This window comes from Myotis daubentonii, chromosome 11, assembly GCF_963259705.1.
Source record: "Myotis daubentonii chromosome 11, mMyoDau2.1, whole genome shotgun sequence".
Lineage (NCBI taxonomy): Eukaryota > Metazoa > Chordata > Mammalia > Chiroptera > Vespertilionidae > Myotis > Myotis daubentonii.
In genome coordinates, this window is record NC_081850.1 from 34,598,548 (window position 1) to 34,617,889 (window position 19,342).

At 37.4% G+C, this 19,342-nt stretch overlaps 1 protein-coding gene across 4 annotated transcripts in view; it reads left to right on the forward strand.

Moving 5' to 3' along the window:
- The window catches only part of RFX3 (regulatory factor X3), a 289,374-nt gene that overhangs the window by 262,069 nt on the left and 7,963 nt on the right, over window positions 1-19,342 (forward strand). For all 4 annotated transcript variants that reach the window (XM_059656771.1, XM_059656772.1, XM_059656774.1 and 1 more), the window contains exons 14-15: window positions 2,285-2,493; window positions 7,528-7,681. In XM_059656771.1, the coding sequence (XP_059512754.1) occupies window positions 2,285-2,493; window positions 7,528-7,681 (363 nt within the window). The remainder of the gene's footprint in view (window positions 1-2,284; window positions 2,494-7,527; window positions 7,682-19,342) is intronic.

A 19,342-nucleotide genomic window follows, 5' to 3' on the forward strand; every position in this document is an offset into this window, starting at 1 on the left:
GATCGCACAATAAGGACATATAGTTCACACTCCTATACTAGACACTAAAAAATGTTAAGATGATAAATTTTATGTGTTATTTTACCACAACAAAAAAATGTTTAGACATTAATTTAAAAAAACAACCTCCTCTGTCCTTTCTTTATGGCCACAATACTTCCCTGGGTATTCTCCTGAACTCTTAAATTGATTCATCATTTCTGGGAGTTATTTGACAGTATATTTTGAAGTATTATAACTATTTTATTATTCTGTCATACAGAAAGAAGTGCCAAAAAAAGCAATGATATAGTTACAAGATTGCTAATTCTTGTATTATTCCTACTAGTAAAAAATAGTAATGACCAGAAATGTCTAGTTGTATGGAATTGGTTATGTAAACAATGCTATATTCATGCATTGAAGCAAATTTAATCACTGACCATTAAATATAGCTCTATATTTGCCAAAGTTGAAAGATGGTTATCATCTATATTTAAGTGAAACTAGGCAGAATATCTAGCAGAATGTGTCATATAATCCTATTTTAAATATTTATATATGCATATACATACATGCATATTCATATGACATGTGAAAAAATTGAAAAGGTATACACAGTAGCATGCTGTAGTTATCTCTTTATGTTGGCATTTAGGTATTCTTAATATTTTTATTATTTGTATTTGTTATTTTTCTATTGTCATATTTTAATGTACTTAAAATATTTAAAAGTGGTATTTAGGAAATAAAATCTGAAAGTGTTTATGAGTAATTACATAAGACAAAGAAAGGTAGTAGATGATATCATCAGCTGGAAATATAGAAGAAACTATAGCTTCCCTGGGGAAATAAAATGAATGAAGTTTGGCATTTTGTCTCTGAAGCATCTCCCTGTTGAAATGTCTCTTGAATAGGTGAAGTTTATAGGATCAGGAGCAACGGCGGAACCAGTGAGCGCAGATTAGGGATTTATTTAGTTGAAATTGTTGATTTGAATGAGCTTGTCCTTTGAGAGTAGACAGAATGAAAGCTATAGACACACTTTATAGAAGAATACACACATATTCACAATTTTTAGGTATAGAATTAGGACCTTTACAGTTTCCCCTCCACAAAAGCCTATCTTGAAAATATTATCTGGACACATGAACCCACCTTAAAAATTACTGTCACATTTCATTTTTCTAATTGTATGTTTGGGGAAAATGAGGCCACTGAAATTAAATGAATTGCTTGAGTTCAGTTTAATCAATTCAGGCCCTACATAAAATCCATGTCATCTTTCTCTCAGTTGATTATTATATTATGAAATAATTATACTCTGACCATGAGAATATACGTGCTTTTAGTAATCTTAAAAGGCATTGGAAACATTACAGAACTTATGGTAACCACTGAAAAGTAACCTTAAAAGTTCCTGTCTTCATTGCTCTCACCAAACATGAAACCTCCCAGTTATAACCAGAAGGAAAGCTGTAGGAGTTTGTTTCTTGGCAGTTAGCATATCCACATTTTCTCAGAAGTATTTTTGTTGTTGTTCTCAGTTCTGTAGATTAATTTGCATTCATAGCCTTGCCTTGACCGCCCTGGAGATTGGCTTCCCATTTATAAAACTCATACAGCACATGCTTCTACCCAGTACTGTTCAGTGTTTGTTTCTGTTTTCATCCTGAAAGACCACTTTTGGCCAATCGAATCTGTCCCTCGGAGTTACTTTAGCAGCGGTTCTCAACCTGTGGGTCGCGAACAATGAAAATACATCCTGCAAATCAGATATTTACATTACGATTCATAACAGTAGCAAAATTACAGTTATGAAGTAGCAACGAAAATGATTTTATAGTTGGGGGTCACCACAATATGAGGAACTGTATTAAAGGGTCGCGGCATCAGGAAAGTTGAGAACCACTGCTTAAATCTTCTCAGATGAATTGGCTTTAAAATTTTATTTGATTGGTAGCGGGGCGGGGGTGGGGGGAGCACTTTGGAAGGCAGCATAAAAACTGAATAGAGTGAAAGACCTTGCATCCTGTAGGTTCAGGCTTCAATTGTTCTTCAGTTATAGGTGGTTGTCTTCCATACAGAATAGGTCATGTAGAAAAGCCAAGTCTTGCTTTTATGTCACATCCCTTTTTCATGCACATAGGCGATGTTAATTTCCTTAACAACTGCCAGGTAAGTAGTCATTCATTCTCTTAATTCATTTAAATAATTTCCCATTCGTGCGTATGGTTTGTGTGCTGCCAGTCAATGAAAAGATATTGTGTTGAACTTTTCTTTTGCTTTGTGTGTACTGTCCCAGGAGCAGGCTTCCTGGGTGTGCCAATGTGATGACAACATGGTTCAGAGACTAGAAACAGACTTCAAGATGACTCTCCAGCAGCAGAGCACCCTGGAGCAGTGGGCCGCATGGCTGGACAACGTGATGATGCAAGCCCTGAAACCCTACGAAGGGAGGCCCAGTTTTCCAAAAGCTGCCAGGCAGTTTCTGCTAAAATGGTCTTTCTACAGGTACATCTCAATTTTCACTAAGCTTTATTTTTCATAGTCTACAAATAATGTGTGTAATGTACACACTTCTCAGACAAAAGAAAATAAAGAAGTGAAGACTTTAATTTGTAGAAACTCAATTCATTGATTGCAACTTTATGGAATTATACCAGGAGGCTTATGAAACTCAGCTATCTGCTAGGAACAGAAAGCCTCTTCTCAGAGCCCTAAAGTTCTCAGATGGGAACACCCAAGACTCCAGTCTAGAGAATGTGTTTAGCAATAGCAAGAAAGGGGCTACAGTCCTCCCTCTGGCAAACAGGCATTATGTAGGCTTCTTTCTTGAGGCCTTAGCACCACTTCTTTCTATTCCCTACTTCAGTGGTTCTCAGAGATCAGTGGCATCACTATGGCTCAGAACATGTTAGAAATACAAACTCTCAGGTCCCCTCCCCCAAATCTCTTTAAATCAGAAACTGCAGAGGTGAGGCCCAACAATCTGTGCATTTTTTAATGTTGTCCTGGTGATTCTAATGCATGCTCAAAACCATCTAGTTAAATTCTTATTGATCAATTACAACTGTTTTCAAACCTAGCTGCACATCAGAATTAGTATAAAAAAAAATCTACGTACCTTCCAAACCTGGTAGATTAAAATCTTGATGGTTAGGGAGTAATGATGAGGAATAAATCAGAAATTCTTTCTTTAAAAGCTTATTTCTGGTGATTCTAATGCATAGCTAGTGCAATATCCAATAATCTAGTAGACAGTACAAAATGTATCACTTTTTGACTGAAATAATATTGATATAAATGTATATTTTTGTAGACATAGATGAACCCTGGAAGAAAAAGGCTTTCAGATTACTTGATATATGATATCAAATGTCTGTATAAGCTGTTGACCATAGGTCTGCCCCAGGGGTTTAAAACAGAGCCTAAGATGGCATGATACCGTTTATACTTGGGATGGGATTGACAGATGAAGTTCCATTTTATAAGTTAGATAAGCTATATTTTTGACCCTGGCATTTGTTCTTAAGGTGGGTTCATTTCTTTGCTTCTTTAGATAAAGGTAACCCCCATTGACTTGGGCCTAAAAACCATATATACTTTGAGGTTTGGGCAGGTTCCTAATTTTGATCCTATACAGCCATTCAAGTATCGTATCAGAAAGTAGTGACCACAGGATATACCACTGACTGTGGCTATGGGTACACCGAGGTTATTATCTAGACACCAGCTGTGAGTCCAAAGCTGGCTGTGAGGAGAAGAGGTATAGGAAGAAGTAGCAGAGATAGGAACTAGCAGGGCTCATGAACCCAGTAAGCCCAGACTATAGAATTTCATCTTGTTTTGATCACCCTTATAAAGATATCTTTTCATTATGATGGTAGTTGCTTTGGTTTTTATTGTAAGTGACTTGCTTTCTTAGCCGATTTGGTCCAATTCTTATCTCTTAAAGTAGAGCTGCAGATGTACTATATATTTCCAGTTAAGAGTTAAATTAGAAAACTGTTTTCAGGATGTAAGGATAGTGTCTTACAGGATGTAAGCAAAGGTTCAAATGCAGTGAAAGAAAGCTTGCCAGTTTTGTGTTATTTTGTTTTTGGTTTTGGAATGAAGTAATTCCACAGTTCTGTCTCTCATACCTAATACCTGTGGCCCATATGATTTAAGAAGCACCTTGTGAAGATGCTGTCTGACTGTGACCCGCTGGTATGCTTCAGAAAAGCCTATGCTCGATTTAGAATCTCCTCTGGATATATGGGGAAGATTTAGAAAACAGCGTCACAGTGTTCTCAAAGTAGCAGTAATTTAGAAATCAAATTTTTAATTTGGGAATATTTCTTAAGATTTCATGTATTTTCCTATTTTCTTGCAAGTTGATTTGTTATTCATCCATTTTTCTCCAGAAAATTAAATAGATGCTATATGTGCTTCATGAATGATTGATGAAACAGAAGTTCTACTAGCTGATTATTCCAAAACCCAAATGACCAAAAGCAGAGTACATCCTCTATATCAGAAAAAGCAAGGGTTTTTTTTCCCTTTTCACTGCTTTCTGATGATATGTCAGGCCTGCCCGTACTTCTTCCTGGAGGTTTTTATTTTTACTATATTTAGTTGATAGCATTTTAGAAATATACCCCTGGAGCCTTTGTCTCCACAGAGATGTGTTGCAGGTATGTTGAAAAGAGAAAATTACTTACTTGTATTTTTGTTCTCACAGATACACAAACCCAGATCATCACTTGCCTGCCCTCTGTCCTCCCTGAGTTGGGGATAATTGGCTTGTTATTATTAGGCACTATTATGGTTATTATTTTCATTTCAAAAAGACTTGAAGGCGTACAGTGCAAGGCCACAGAAGGGAAGGCATATTCTGACAGATGCATACCTCCTGCTGGTAGGCAAAGTCAATAGCTTAAAAACCTAAAAGCCTTTAGAATCTGAACTGCTTTTTACTAAGGCATTAGAACATATTGAGTAATGAACACTGCATTCAAAAACTATCAGAGAAACAGAATTGCAGGTATTTTTTTAAGATTTTGGCATTGTAATAAGAATTTGGCAGTTACTTATACAGACTCTCAATTTCTGAAGCCAGTTAATCTTACAATTTCTAAAATTCTGTGTGTCTATTTACATGCATACGAATATAGAAATGGATTGGCAGGCAATCATGATATCAGCTGGCAGTTGATGAATGGCTGCAAACACCCTCTTTTCTGGATAGGGGATCTCTCCTTGCCTAACCTGGCTTTAAATGGCTACTGTTAGCTCCCTGGGAGGTGGAGAAAAAATAATCACCATCTTTCTTGGGCAGAAATGGAGAAGTTATGTGGGCCATTTCTCAGCTTGTGTGTTTTGTGGATAACAGAACACACCATTACTCAGGATAACCAAATATCCCATTTTTAAGGAATTAAATGTATAGCTTTTATAGTGATTTGAAAGGGGGCACAGGGAACCTAGCTTTACTACAACTGGACAATATATAAATCTTCCATAAAGTAACACTCTTTTGGAATCAACTGTAATCACTATTGAAAAGACAGTCCAGGCCCTGGCTAGGTAGCTCAATTTGTTAGAGGGTCATCCTGATACAACAAGGTTGTGTGTTTGAGCCCCGGTCAGGGCACATACAAGAAGCAACCAATGAATGCATTAAAAAGAGGAACAACAAATTGATGTTTCTCTCTTTCCCCCTCTTTCTCTCCCCCGCCCCAGTTCCCTCCATCCATCTCTCCCTTCCTCCCTCCCTTCTCGCCTTTCTCCCTTCATCTCTCTCTATAAAATCAATAAAAAATTAGAAGAAAAGAGAGTTCCCAAGGGGGTCACAGTTGTGATGTTCTCACCTTTCTTCTTAGGAAGGGTGTGTTATATCCCCAAATACACAAAGAGGTGGATTGAGTATCATGTGTTAGAGTAAATGTTTCCATTTCCACACCATGAATTATAAAGATAAATACACAAAGGTATCTCTCACCATTATAAAATAATTAACATTTATTAATGATTTTAAAATGAGTTGAATTTGTGGTAACTTAGCAACATGAAGTTCAGTGGAATCAATTTTGCAACATGTCTTATAGAAGTCTGAATCAAACAATAGGTTTCTAATTAAACTGTTAATTGTGTCATTTAATACTTGGTTTGTAGGGCAGAGGCCGAACACAGAGAGAATAAAGTAGACATGGCATTAATAATATAACTCAACTGATTCTGTTCTAAACATGTGACAATAATTTCATGGCATGCTTATCAGTATTGTTTAAAAGATAGCTAGGTATTGCCCTGACTGGGTGGCTCAGTTGATTGGAGCATCGTCCTCTTCACCAAAAGGAGGTTGCCAGTTCAATTCCCAGTCAGGGCACATACCTGGGTTAAGGGTTTGATCCCCTGTCGGGGCACACACTGAAAGCAACCAATCTATCTCTATGTCTGTCTATATCTCTCTGTCTCTTTCTCTCCCTCCCTCTGTCCCTTCCTTTCTCTAAAATCAATAAACACACACATACACACCACGACACCCCTCACGTACTCCACCCTGACTCTAATTAGAAATATTTAAGAAGTTTGAAGTGCATGGACAAGCCAATGATTGGCTTATCTTAAACTCATTTACAATTTAAATATCAAGTTTATTGTTAGTATCTATAATAATAAAAGCATAATATGCTAATTAGACCAGACATCCTTCCTGACAACCTTCCGGATGAAGCCAGGCCTGCGAGGGAAGCCCAGGTCCTGGGTCCCGGGTGCCAAAGGGAAGCTGGTGCCAGCAGCCGGGGGAAGAAGGCCTACTCTTGCACAAATTTCATGCATCGGGCCTCTAGTTTTATTAATATTGTTCATATTTTGGTTTTATATTTTATAAATTACAAGTTCACATTTCACAAAGTCATGTGTTTCTTCATTGATTTTATTACACTTCTCATGGAAAATCACCTTAATTTAAGTGGAAATCAGTAAGAAACTGGAATCACAATAAATTTGCCTTCCACCCCAGTTTGCACAGATCAGTGTAAAGATCATCTACATTCTACTTTGCCACATCTGGAACATTGCTTAGGTTTCGTAACCTTTGTATGGCATAAGTACATCTTTTCCCAAAGCGTACATCAAAGTCCCTGTCATTGAGAGGTGGAAACACAGTGTTTACCCATCAATAAGATTTTCACTTTGAGTTGCTTTTTCTTATGGTGGTGATGAGTTGTCAACTTTTCAAAACTATTTTATATTCAATTCTGACCCATATGAGAGTTCAGTGGAATCATCAGACTTGCCTATGTTAGAAAAATGGCTTTTGCCATAAAAACCTGTCTAGCTCTAATAAAGACCTAAGCAAGTGTCAGTGAGGATTACCTCTTTTACCACCCTGCTTCAAAGAGTTGAGCCAACTGCTTTTAATCATGAAATTATTGCATGGCAGGTTGTGTACCATACCAATCTTTCAGACCTCCAACTCCTTCTTTTAAGAGAAAAAGTAGGTTGAACTCTAATCCTCGTCACTAATATTGGCTGCATCTGTCTTTTCTCTTGGAACAGCTCAATGGTTATTCGAGACTTAACCTTACGCAGTGCTGCTAGCTTTGGCTCCTTCCACCTGATCCGTCTACTCTACGACGAGTATATGTTCTACTTAGTAGAACATCGTGTTGCTCAGGCAACAGGAGAAACACCCATAGCAGTCATGGGCGAGGTAAGAGAAGCTGAAAGAACTATAACCCACGAGGTTTTTAAAGAAGAACCTGAATTACATTATAATCTAAATATATTCATTATTGATTAAAGCTATGGTTCCTAACCAATAAGCCTTAGACTCTGAGGGGCTGTGGATTTGTTTCAGCGGGTCCTTAAATTCCTCTGTTCATATGTATTTTCTTAATCAGAGGATTCTAAAATTATAAATTATGTCATGTACAAGATCCTGGAATGTTTGAATTTGTTATAATGGTACCTATGTAAAAGAAAAGTTTGAGAATCACTGGACTAAAAAAAAAATCTGATTGAATAGAAAAGAAGAAAGGTTGATGTTTCTGATAAAACTAAGGACTAAGAATGCAGAGGGAAAAAATTAAATGTAGACTTTTTTTCCCAGTATCCAAAAGTGATGAAGAAGAAGAAGAAGAAGAAGAAGATGATGATGATGATGATGATGATGATGATGATAGCTGACATTTTGGGGCACTTATATGTGCCAGGCACAGTTCTAAGTTTTTTCTATGCAACAAAGCATTTAACACAACAAGCCTTTGAGTTAGGTACTGCTTTGTCCTGTTTTACTGATGAGCAGCTGAGATTCAAGTTGGAAGCTAAGACAGATTAGATTATGACATATCTAAGTGGTAGAGATCTGGTTTGAATACTCAGATTTTCAGAGCCTTGCTTCTGACTAGATGTGAAGAAAAAACTCTCCTCTTTAGAATTTTTAGATAGCAGGCAAAATGTCTTATTTCCAACAAATGTCTAAAAGCTAAAATTTTGAAGTTACTATAAACAAGTGTTTGTTAATATAATTAGGAATAAATGCAAATGCTCAAATGATTCAGCATGGTTCATTTTGTTGTGTTGAATTGGGGTACTTGAGGTCTTGCAGGATTATACCAGATAAGGCAACATTACAGATTACACACAGCAATAAAGAAGTTCCATATATGTGCTTATTTAAATTTAGAAAGTGAAAATAAGTGTATTAGATGCATTTCCTAGTTTAATAATTATACTATTAAAGGTATAAGTTTAAAAATATACTTCAAGGACCTCTCTAAGTATTCTAATAAAAATAAAGTATATGTTAAGCATTCAGAATGTAGGTTAAACTATTCCTCTTCTTTAAAATCTCTATGTATGCTGATCTGTGTGTTTGTCTGATGTTCATTAATGGTGCTTGTGTTTAAATGATGCCAGTTGTTTAGGTGTGAGATTTGATGGTGCCCTTAGTGCCTCTTTCTCCTTAGTTCTTTTATAGACGCCTGGTTGCAAAATGCCAGTTGGTGTGTGAATTAAGTATTGTAAAATTTCTCAACTCAGGGCTCAAAACTTCTGAAATAGACATACCTTCTGGTATATTTCATACATTTGCCATCCACCTCATATGCCTCAGGACTTATTTAATAGAATGATCAGGATAATGATAACAAGGGTTCTCATTACCAGCTTGTGGCCACTCCTGATGCTTGGCCTTTGCTTTCCTGGCATCTCTAGGGAACAAAGGCAGTGGTCGTGAGCCAGGTGTGAAGACTTAGCAGCCTTCGCATATGCTTGTACAGGCAGCGCTGGCTCACCGGAATGAAAATGAAAATAGCTTTATATAGTTGATACTGCTAACTAATAATTCTAATAGGCAGTTTTTTTTCCCACTGTGTGTAAAAAGTATTTGTAAGTATGACATTATTAAATGAGGTGAAAATATGAATAAGAACCTATGTCATAAAATAAAGTATGAAATACTTCCTGTAAAATCAAAGATCTGAGTACACCTCTTGATTTCTTTGCTTACTATCCCCTTACCCAAATTATAGGAAAATCCTTTGAGCTGTCTTTGCTCATTCATTATTTAGCCTAGGCCAATAGAGGCTAATTTTATACTTTTGATCTCCTCATACAGCATTGATGCCTCAAACATACATTAACCCTGGATAGACCAGTTGGCATGGCCATAATATCATATCTAAACTTTCTTGATTCTTGGGAGAAGAAGGGAATTCAAGAAAAAGGAATTCTGTTAATCCATGTGTTATATTAAGCTATCCTAGAAGTCAGATTGAAGGTAAAAAAAAAGGTTCTTTTCATGTTGAGGTTCAGTTGCATTCTTAGTCCCATAGGTGACTTCCCTTCGCAAATGTCAAGTCCAGAGTACCTGTGTACACAGTGGGAGCAACACCTGAAAAATCACCATTACCCCTAATCACAGCAAGTGGTTTTCAATCATCAGTAAAAACAACCACAAAACAGTAATTGTCACTATTTATTGAGAGCTGTTGTACACTTATTAAAATTAAACTCTTGATCTGTCTGCTAATGATACTACAATCTGTAAATGATACTACAATCCTCCCTGGTGATCATACTGGATACCTGAATGTCATCTTTCACAATTCTTTCTATCTGGTCTCCCATATCCAACCAATTACCACGTCTGCTCCTTACCACCACCCCGTAGAGCAGTCAGTATCATCTTATCAACACTAATAAAAGAGAAAAATGGTAATTGGCGTACGAGCTACCCTTTTCATTGGCTAATCAGTTAACTGCCAACAAGATGGCGGTTAATTTGCATATGTAGGCACAATGCAGGGAGGCGAAAGGGAAAGCAGGAAGAAGCCCCCTGCCACTGACAGTGATCGGAAACCCAGGGGGGAGCAGGGCAAAGGCGGCCCAAGGGCCGCCTTTGCCCTGCCCCCCAGCCATGATCGGAGAATCAGGTGCCTTTTCCGCCCTGGCCAGTGATAGCAGGAAGTAGGGGTGGAGCCAGCGATGGGAGCTGGGCACAGTCAAAGCTGGCAGTCCCAGGAGCTAGGGGTCCCTTGCCTGGGCCTAAAGCGAAGCCCACGATCGTGGGGCCGCTGCCACTGCAGGTCCCCGCTGCCCAGGCAGGACGCCTAGGCCAGAGGCGTCAGGCCTGGGCAAGGGGCCGATCCTGCGATTGGAGGGTGATGGGGGTCAACGCCTGAGGGCTTCCAGTATGTGAGAGGGGGCAGGCTGGGCTGAGGGACACTCCCCCACACACACACCCAGTGCACGAATTTCGTGCACCGGGCCCCTAGTGGAAATATAAAGCTGATTGTGTTACCTGCACTTAAACCCTTTAGTAGCTTTCTCTTCTGTTAGTTAAGAAACAAACTCTTCCCTTGGTACAGAAGGTCTGGTCCTGACTCTGATTAAACCTCAGCCTCCCTCTTACTACTCCTGTTATAATCACTGTATTCTTTTCTCTGATCTTATTCACCAGGCTTTTCTCATCATTGGACTACTGTATACATGGTTCTTTCTACCTGGGACTCTGCCCAACTCTTCCTTGCCCCCAACCTAACTCCTACTTCATATCTTTTTTTTATTGTTTAAAGTATTACAAATAGTAGTACATACGACTCCTTTTTTCCCCATTGACCTCCCCCTGGTCTCCTCTACCCCTCAGCACATGCCCTCACCCCCTTCCAGTGTCTTGTGTCCATTGGTTATGCTTATATGCATGCATACAAGTCCTTCGGTTGATCTCTTACCCACCCCCACCCTCCACTGCCTTCCCACTGTAGTTTGACAGTCTGTTCAATGCTTCTTTGCCTCTGTACCTATTTTTGCTCATCAGATTATAATGTTCTTTATATTCCACAAATGAGTGAAATCATGTGGTATTTACCTTTCACTGACTGGCTTATTTTGCTTAGCATAATGCTGTCCAGTTCCATCCATGCTGTTGCAAATGGTAAGAGTTCCTTCTTTTTTACAGCAGCGTAGTATTCCATTGTGTAGATGTACCTCAGTTTTCTAATCCATTCATCTGCTGATGGACATTTACGCTGTTTCCAAATCTTAGCTATTGTAAATTGTGCTGCTATGAATATAGGGGTGCATATATCCTTTCTGATTGGTGTTTCTGTTTTCTTGGGATATAGTCCTAGAAGTGGTATTACTGGGTCAAATGGCAGTTCCATCTTTAATTTTTTGAGGAAATGCCATACTGTTTTCCACAGTGGCTGCACCAGTCTGCATTCCTACCAGCAGTGAAGGAGGGTTCCTTTTTCTCTGCATCTTCTCCAGCACTTTTCATTTGATGGTTTGTTGATGATAGCCATTCTGGCAGGTGTGAGGTGGTACTTATTGTTGTTTTGATTTGCATCTCTCAGATGATTAGTGACTTTGAGCATGTTTTCATATGTCTCTTGGCCTTCTGTATGTCCTCTTTCGAAAAGTGTCTGTTTAGGTCCTTTGCCAAATTTTTGATTGGATTGTTTATCTTTTTTTGTTAAGTTGTATGAGTTCCCTGTAAATTTTGAGATTAAACCTTTATCGGAGATAACATTGGCAAATATGTTCTCCCGTGCGGTGGGCTTTCTTGTTGTTTTATTGATGGTTTCTTTTGCTGTGCAGAAGCTTTTTATTTTGATGTAGTCCCATTTGTTTATTTTCTCCTTAGTTTCCATTGCCCTAGGAGCTGTATCAGTAAAGATATTGCTACGACAAATGTCTGCTATTTTGCTGCCTATGGCTTTTTCTAAGATTTTTGTGGTTTCCCATGTTATGTTTAAGTCTTTTGTCCATTTTGAGTTTATTTTTGTGTATGGTGTAAGTTGGTGGTCTAGTTTCATTTCTTTGCATGTATCTGTCCAATTTTCCCAACACCATTTATTGAAAAGACTGTCTTGGCTCCATTGTATGCTCTTGCCTCCTTTGTCAAATATTAATTGAGCGTAATTGCTTGGGTCGATTTCTGGGTTCTCTGTTGTGTTCCACTGATCTATATGTCTGTTCTTGTGCCAGTATCAGGCAGTTTTGAGAACAGTGGCTTTGTAGTATAGCTTGATATCTGGTATTGTGATCCCTCCAACTTAGTTCTTTCTCAGGATTGCTGCAGCTATTTGGGGTCTTTTTTTATTCCAGATGAATTTTTGGAGAGTTTGTTCTAGGTCTTTGAAGTATGCCGTTGGTATTTTAATGGGGATTGCATTGAATTTATAGATTGCTTTGCATAGTATGGACATTTTAATGATGTTGATTCTACCAGTCCATGAACAGGGTATATATAATCTTCCATTTGTTTATGTCTTCCTCTATCTCTTTTTTCAGCATCCTGTAATTTTCTGAGTCCAGGTCCTTTCTCTCCTTGGTTAAATTTATTCCTAGGTATCTTAATGTGGTTTTTTTTGGTGCAATAGTAAATGGGATTTTTTAAAATTTCTCTTTCTGTGAGTTCATTATTGGTATAAAGAAAAGCTATAGACTCTGGGTGTTAACTTTGTATCCTGCTACATTACCAAATTCATTTATTAAGTCTAGTAGTTTTTGATGGAGTCTTTGGGGTTTTCTATGTACAATATCATGTCATCTGCAAATAAGGATAGTTTTACTTCTTCTTTTCCAATTTGAATGCCTTTTATTTCTTCTTCTTGTCTCATTGCTATGGCTAGCACTTCCAGTACTAGGTCAAAAAGGAGTAGTGAGAGTAGGCATCCCTGTCTTATTCCTGTTCTTAGGGGAAATGGTTTTAATTTTTTCCCATTGAGTATGATGTTGGCTGTAGGTTTGTCATACATGTCTTTTATTATGTTGAGGTATGATCCCTCTATTCCCACCTTGTTGAGAGTTTTTATCAAGAAAGGGTGTTGGATTTTGTCAAATGCTTTTTCTGCTTCAATGGATATGATTATATGGTTTTTATCTCTCAATTTGTTTATGTGATGTATGACGTTTATTGATTTGTGGATACTGTATATCCTTGCATCCCTGGAATAATTCCCACTTGGTCATGGTGTATGATCTTTCTAATGTAATGCTGGATCTGATTTGCTAGGATTTTGTTGAGGATTTTAGCATCTGTGTTCATCGGAGATATTGCCCTATAATTCTCTTTCTTTATAGTGTCTAGATAAAGATAAGGTTTTGGGATTAGGGTAATGCTGGCTTTGTAGAAAGCTTGGAAGTATTCTTTCCTCTTGAATTTTTTGGAATAGTCTGAGGAAGATAGGTTTTATTTCTTCTTTAAATGTTTGATAAAACTCCCCTGTGAAGCCATCTAGTCCAGGGCTTTTGTTTGTTGGAAGTTTTTTGATTACTGCTTCAATTTCCTCCATAGTTATTGGCCTATTCAGGTTTTCTTACTTCATATCTTAAAAATCAGTTTTAGGGAGGCCCAGTTCCCCCAGGCTACCTTAGATCTATTCTTTCTGATTTCTACTTTTATTCTAGAACTACACAATAGACATTGCATGCTTCTTTGTATAATTTGTGTAATTAAAGATTTAATGCCTGGAAATAATGTAGGACTTTGAGTCAGAATAACTAAATTTTACTTAATTTATAGTGGTATAATCTTGAGCAAATCATGCTTACTTATGTTGAACCCCAGGACTTAGCGCTGCTTTACTTTTTAAAACATACAAAGTCCATTAATATATTTATGGAATCTATAAATTGTGGTTGCTCATAAAAGGATTTTCTAACATTTTCATAGTTAATCTATTGTAATTAAATTGTCATAATTTATATGTATTTAATATTATTTCTAAGCCTACTGTACAACCAACTTTTTGAAATAAAATTGGAACCCAAAACATGGCTTAATTTTTAACATAAATATGAAAAGATAATATTTTAGTAATATTTTTTAAGGAAAAAATCCCTTAGGGACTTAACATCAAAAGAAAAATGTCTCCCTAGCCAGTTTGGCTCAGTGGGTTGAGCACTGGTCCTTGGATCGAAGGTTCCCAGGTTCGATTCTGGTCAAGGGCATGTATCAAGAGCATGCAGGCTCAATCCCCAGCCCAGGTTGAGGCATGTACAGGAGGCAACCAATCGATATGTCTCTCTCACATCGATGGTTCTCTATCTTTGTCTCTTCCCCTCCCTTCCACTCTCTCTAAAAATCAATGGGAAAATATTCTCAGGTGAAGATTAACAAAACCAAAAAAAAAGAAAAGAAAAATGTTTGGGGTTCATCCAAATTGATGTACTCAAAGTAGAATGGGGGGGGGGCGGGTCTTCAAAACCTAAAAACTAGAAAAGAGCAATAGTAATTCAACAGGCAAGCTTTAGGGTAAAATTTAAGTGGAAAAAGTCCAATTTGATAGAAATAAAATCATGGTAAATGAGGGTGAATGCTTAAAGTAAAACCAATGAAAACTAATAAAAATTAACTTCAGTGAACATTCAGTGCAACCAGGAAATACACAGATAATGTACCTGTGCAATAGGAGACTTGTACAGACTATTATAAAAGGCTTGAATCATAGTGAAAGTTAAAAATCATTTGCAGGAAAGGAAACTATCTTGGAATAGTAGTAGCTGGAAAAATGTAATGCACACTAGTCAAAAATTACATTATTATTTATAATACAACTTATTATTATTTATTAATATTTTTAATTGAGGACTGGCCTTGTGCTAGGTGTTTTACATTCTTATTTAATATTCACCATAACCTTTCAAGAGATGTGTTAGGGTCCCCATTTCACCCATGAGGAACATAGGTGGAAAGTTGCCCAAAATTAGAACTAGCAAGTGGTGGAACTAACTAGAGAAAGTAGGACTTTCTCACTACAGATAGTCAAATGGCCTCAATCTACATTTTAATTTTTCACCATATAGATTGTTTGGAGACAGATTCAGAATAGGGACTAATTTATTCATACAACACAGCTCCCTACAAAGCACCCACACTCACAATCATATACAAACCAGATGCCTAACATGTAAGCTTCCATTATTTTCTTCCAGGCTTCTTTTCTCTGCATTGCAGGGTGCATTGTTATAGTCCTACCACCTCCTCCTCTCCACTTTTTGTTAGTAGACATTCAGAATATGCTAGTTGTAAAGGTTTTCTTGTTTTAAAGAGAACACGTTTTCACATCCCAAACCCTATTGTCTCTTCAGTTAGTCGTTTCCAGAAAATAGAGGTGATATAATAAAAATTAAGGAGTACCTGTGTATTGTATTAAACTAATGCCATGGTTTCCTGTTGACAGTGGCTTTATGGAGCACCAAAGTTTTTTAATTCCAACCAGTTTTATTTCCATAAAGGATATACTGGCAGGCCCAACCCTGATATTTGCAGGGCCTATGGCTCCCTTATGTCTAAATACTTTTAAAGTTATGGAGCAATTATAAGTAAAAACTATTCTGTCCACCTAGGTTGGTAAATGTATCTTGACAACAACTTGGAAGGCTGAGTTTAAACTTAAAATTCTCTGGCTCCTCCTAATTCTACTTTTCTCCTCAAAAGCAACTGAGCCTGTATTCTTACTTCACTTGAAATGATATAAAGGTACATAATTGCATTCATTACTGTGTTCTCGGGGGCAGAGGCGTGCAAAAAAGCCTCAACAGTTAGAATCATGGAAATATGCTACCCATGTACAGAGTGGCCAACAGCGACTGTAGGGCAGAATTTGCTTTGGTGTGAAGCACACTGCAGAAATTGTGGCCATCTTAGAAGTCTTCAATGAAATTGTTTGGAAATACATAGAAAAGACCACTTACAGGGGGAAAAATAACCAAGGAACATAAGATTTTACCAGATGCAACATTAGCATTCCTTGAAAATTTTATAAAATTGGAAATCATTTTAAAGTCTGTAACTATTTTTCCTCAGTTGTGAAACACTGTACTGAAGCTAAATATAAAACACTTTGATTAATTTGATTCTCATTTGGAAGACATTTAAAGAAAATAATAATGCTCTGAAATCCCTTACAATTGAAATTTCAAGATGTTTCTCTCCACCATCAAAAACATCCAAAATAGTTGCTGCCACCTGATCCTTTTGCCATCAGTTTTACTAACCTTGGTTAATAGAACTGAAATTATAAGAGAATGTGCAGCTACATGGACTTGTAAAATTCAGAACATGACAAAATTCAGTATAAGTGAAGGATGTTCAGAGATTAGAATCGGGCCAAGATGTTCAAAATCTGCATGTGAACAACCTTTCTTGTGGCTATAGGGAAAGTTTTAAAGGGCCTTACTCCTTCACTGACGTCTCAGAAGAGCAGAGAGCAGCAGTTGGTGACACCAGGGTTTGCATTCATCCGAGCTCATCGGCTGTTTCTAGTTGTGTGTTATTTCCACTCTCTCTCACACACACACACACACACACACACACACACACACACACACACACAGCCTATCTATGCCTTGGTCAGTACACATAAACCTTCAGCCCTAGATTGAGTTTATAGTGTCAACAACCTTAAGTCAGAGCCTAAGGACCATTTTCATTCTCAGGCAGAACTGCTTGTAGTCCTACTCAGCTTTTGTCTTCAAAACTCAATGGTCAGATACTATTTATAAAGTCCTAGAATTTCATTCAACTGTAAAGCCATAAGATGGGGGCTTTCAAAATGAAGTATTCCATTCTATTTTGACTTTTATGACATTCCCTATTTTTTCTATGTAGAATTTTAATTCCTACATACATCAAAGGCCATATGCTTTCTAACTCCAGAGCACATTTAAAATCCCTTAATTTATATTCTTTAGAACATACATTTCATTATCTTCCTCCCTCCCTCTCTCCCTCCCTTTCTTCTTTCCTCCTACCTCTCTCCTTCTCTCCCTCCCTCCCTCTCTCCATCCATCCCTCCCCCTCTCTAATTTCTAAAATGAGGATCACAATGTCTGGTCTCAAATCTAACACCACTGTATTTCCTACATAATTTTAGACAAATCAATTAATTATTTTCAGTAGCTGTAAGATGAAACCTAAGTTCTCTACCTTGCCAAATTTATAAGCTTTTATGTGAGTATGAAATGAGGAGGCATAGTCATTCATTTGGTATTTATTCAGCCTTTAATATCTGTCAGGAGCTGTTTATCAGATTCTGGGATATATTTATGAAGAGGACAAATAAGGTCCCTACCCTTGTGCACTGGCATTGGGATTGGGAAGACAGTTAGTAGGTGAAGAAGCAAAGTCAGGGTTACACCTTGTGGTAGGTGCTTTGAGGAAAGTGATGGAGAATGACAGCAACGGTGATACTTAGGGCTGTCAGGAAAAGCTCTGAGGAAGTGACTTTGAGAAAGTGACACTCGAGGTCATAATATATGAGAGGAAGCTTGCCGTGTACTGAGCCATGAAAGTGCGTTATCAGCTGTAGGATGTTGCCTCCGTGAGTAGTAGCCCCCGCTGGTCCCCTGTGCAGTAGGGAAGTTAGAAGGCAACAACAGATTTTAGATTGTCCTATTTCTGGAGCTATAACTGTACAGTGATCTCTGTACTTTCTTATGAACCTCCATTTTTTCATCCAAATCATTCATGTCTTCCTCCTCTTCTGTTTCTGGTTTGTGCTAGCTTAACCTCGGGACTTGTCACTGTTCCCTGTCTGTGACACTTCCTAGCTCAGGCTGCTCTCAGTCCTCTCTATCACCGTTCCTATACTTCCTTCTGCTCCAAAACTCCCTGCAACTGAGTTCTCTTTCTAATGATCCTATAATTCTAAAACCTTCTCGAAGGTTTCCAAGGTGGCCTCACTTATGGCAAAACTACCTATCCTTCATAATATAAGCAACTGGCTGACACAGTGCCTAGCACATAGTAAGTTCTAAATAAATATTTATTGAATAATGAGTGAATGACTGATTCTCTTCATCTTACTCAGTCTACCTATAGGATTAAAGGGTTTTTTTCTTAATTACATGTATATTCTTTTCTCACATGTAAAATGCATGAAAAACCTTTATCTTCAGCTATATAGAATAACAAAATCTTACTCCTCATTCGCAAGGTATTTTCACTTTAAATCTACTCTCTCTATTTGCTGTCCAGGTGGAATTTTGTCATTGATCCTAGAGATACTGACAGTGTCCCTAAGGCTTTGTTATAGTGTCCAGCACACAGTGCATGGCACAGCACACAGCATTTAGTATGATAACAACCCATAAGATTTCAGTTGTTTGGGCTTTTATTTTTAGCATCCTGAATAATCAGATATATCCATTTAGATTAAGCAGAAGTTTTCTATGGAAAAATCTTTGTATTAAGGAAGTTGTCATAGTTTCAGTTAAGCAGCAACTAAAAACAGTGTTTCTTTTAAAGCAGTTTTTCAAGTATGTTCAGAGTTTTGTTTTCACATTATATAGTATTATTGTTCATTAATGGCAATAATAATTTAGTCTCAAAAACTTTGAGATTTGTCAAAAACAAATGGAATATTCACTTTTCATAGGTATAGAGGTATGTTTAGAATAGGGTTGGGGAACCTATTTTCTGACAAGGCCCATTTGGATATTTATAACATCCTTCTCAGGCCATACAGAATGATCAGCTTAAAAATGAGCCTGCTATATTTTGTCAAACATTTGATTAGCTCACCCGAATGCCTGGGCGGCCCGACCACATGATTTTTCGGACCTTAGGACGCCCGTGTGCCGGATGTTCCCCACCCCGGCTTTGGAGTCATCACTGCCAACTTGTTTCCAGAATTGCATCTTAAGTGTTAAAGTATTTATTTCAAAGAAATAAAAATCTTATATTACATCAATTAGATATAACTTATAAACAATCCCTTAGTTTTAGGCATTCTCTGTTTATAGCTCTAAAATTTTTAAATAATACCAAAAATATAGTCTCATTGATTTTTATTATTGCTTGTATTGTATACTTTAATTCAAGAAATTTTATGTAACTTTCACTCTGAATGTTTTATTT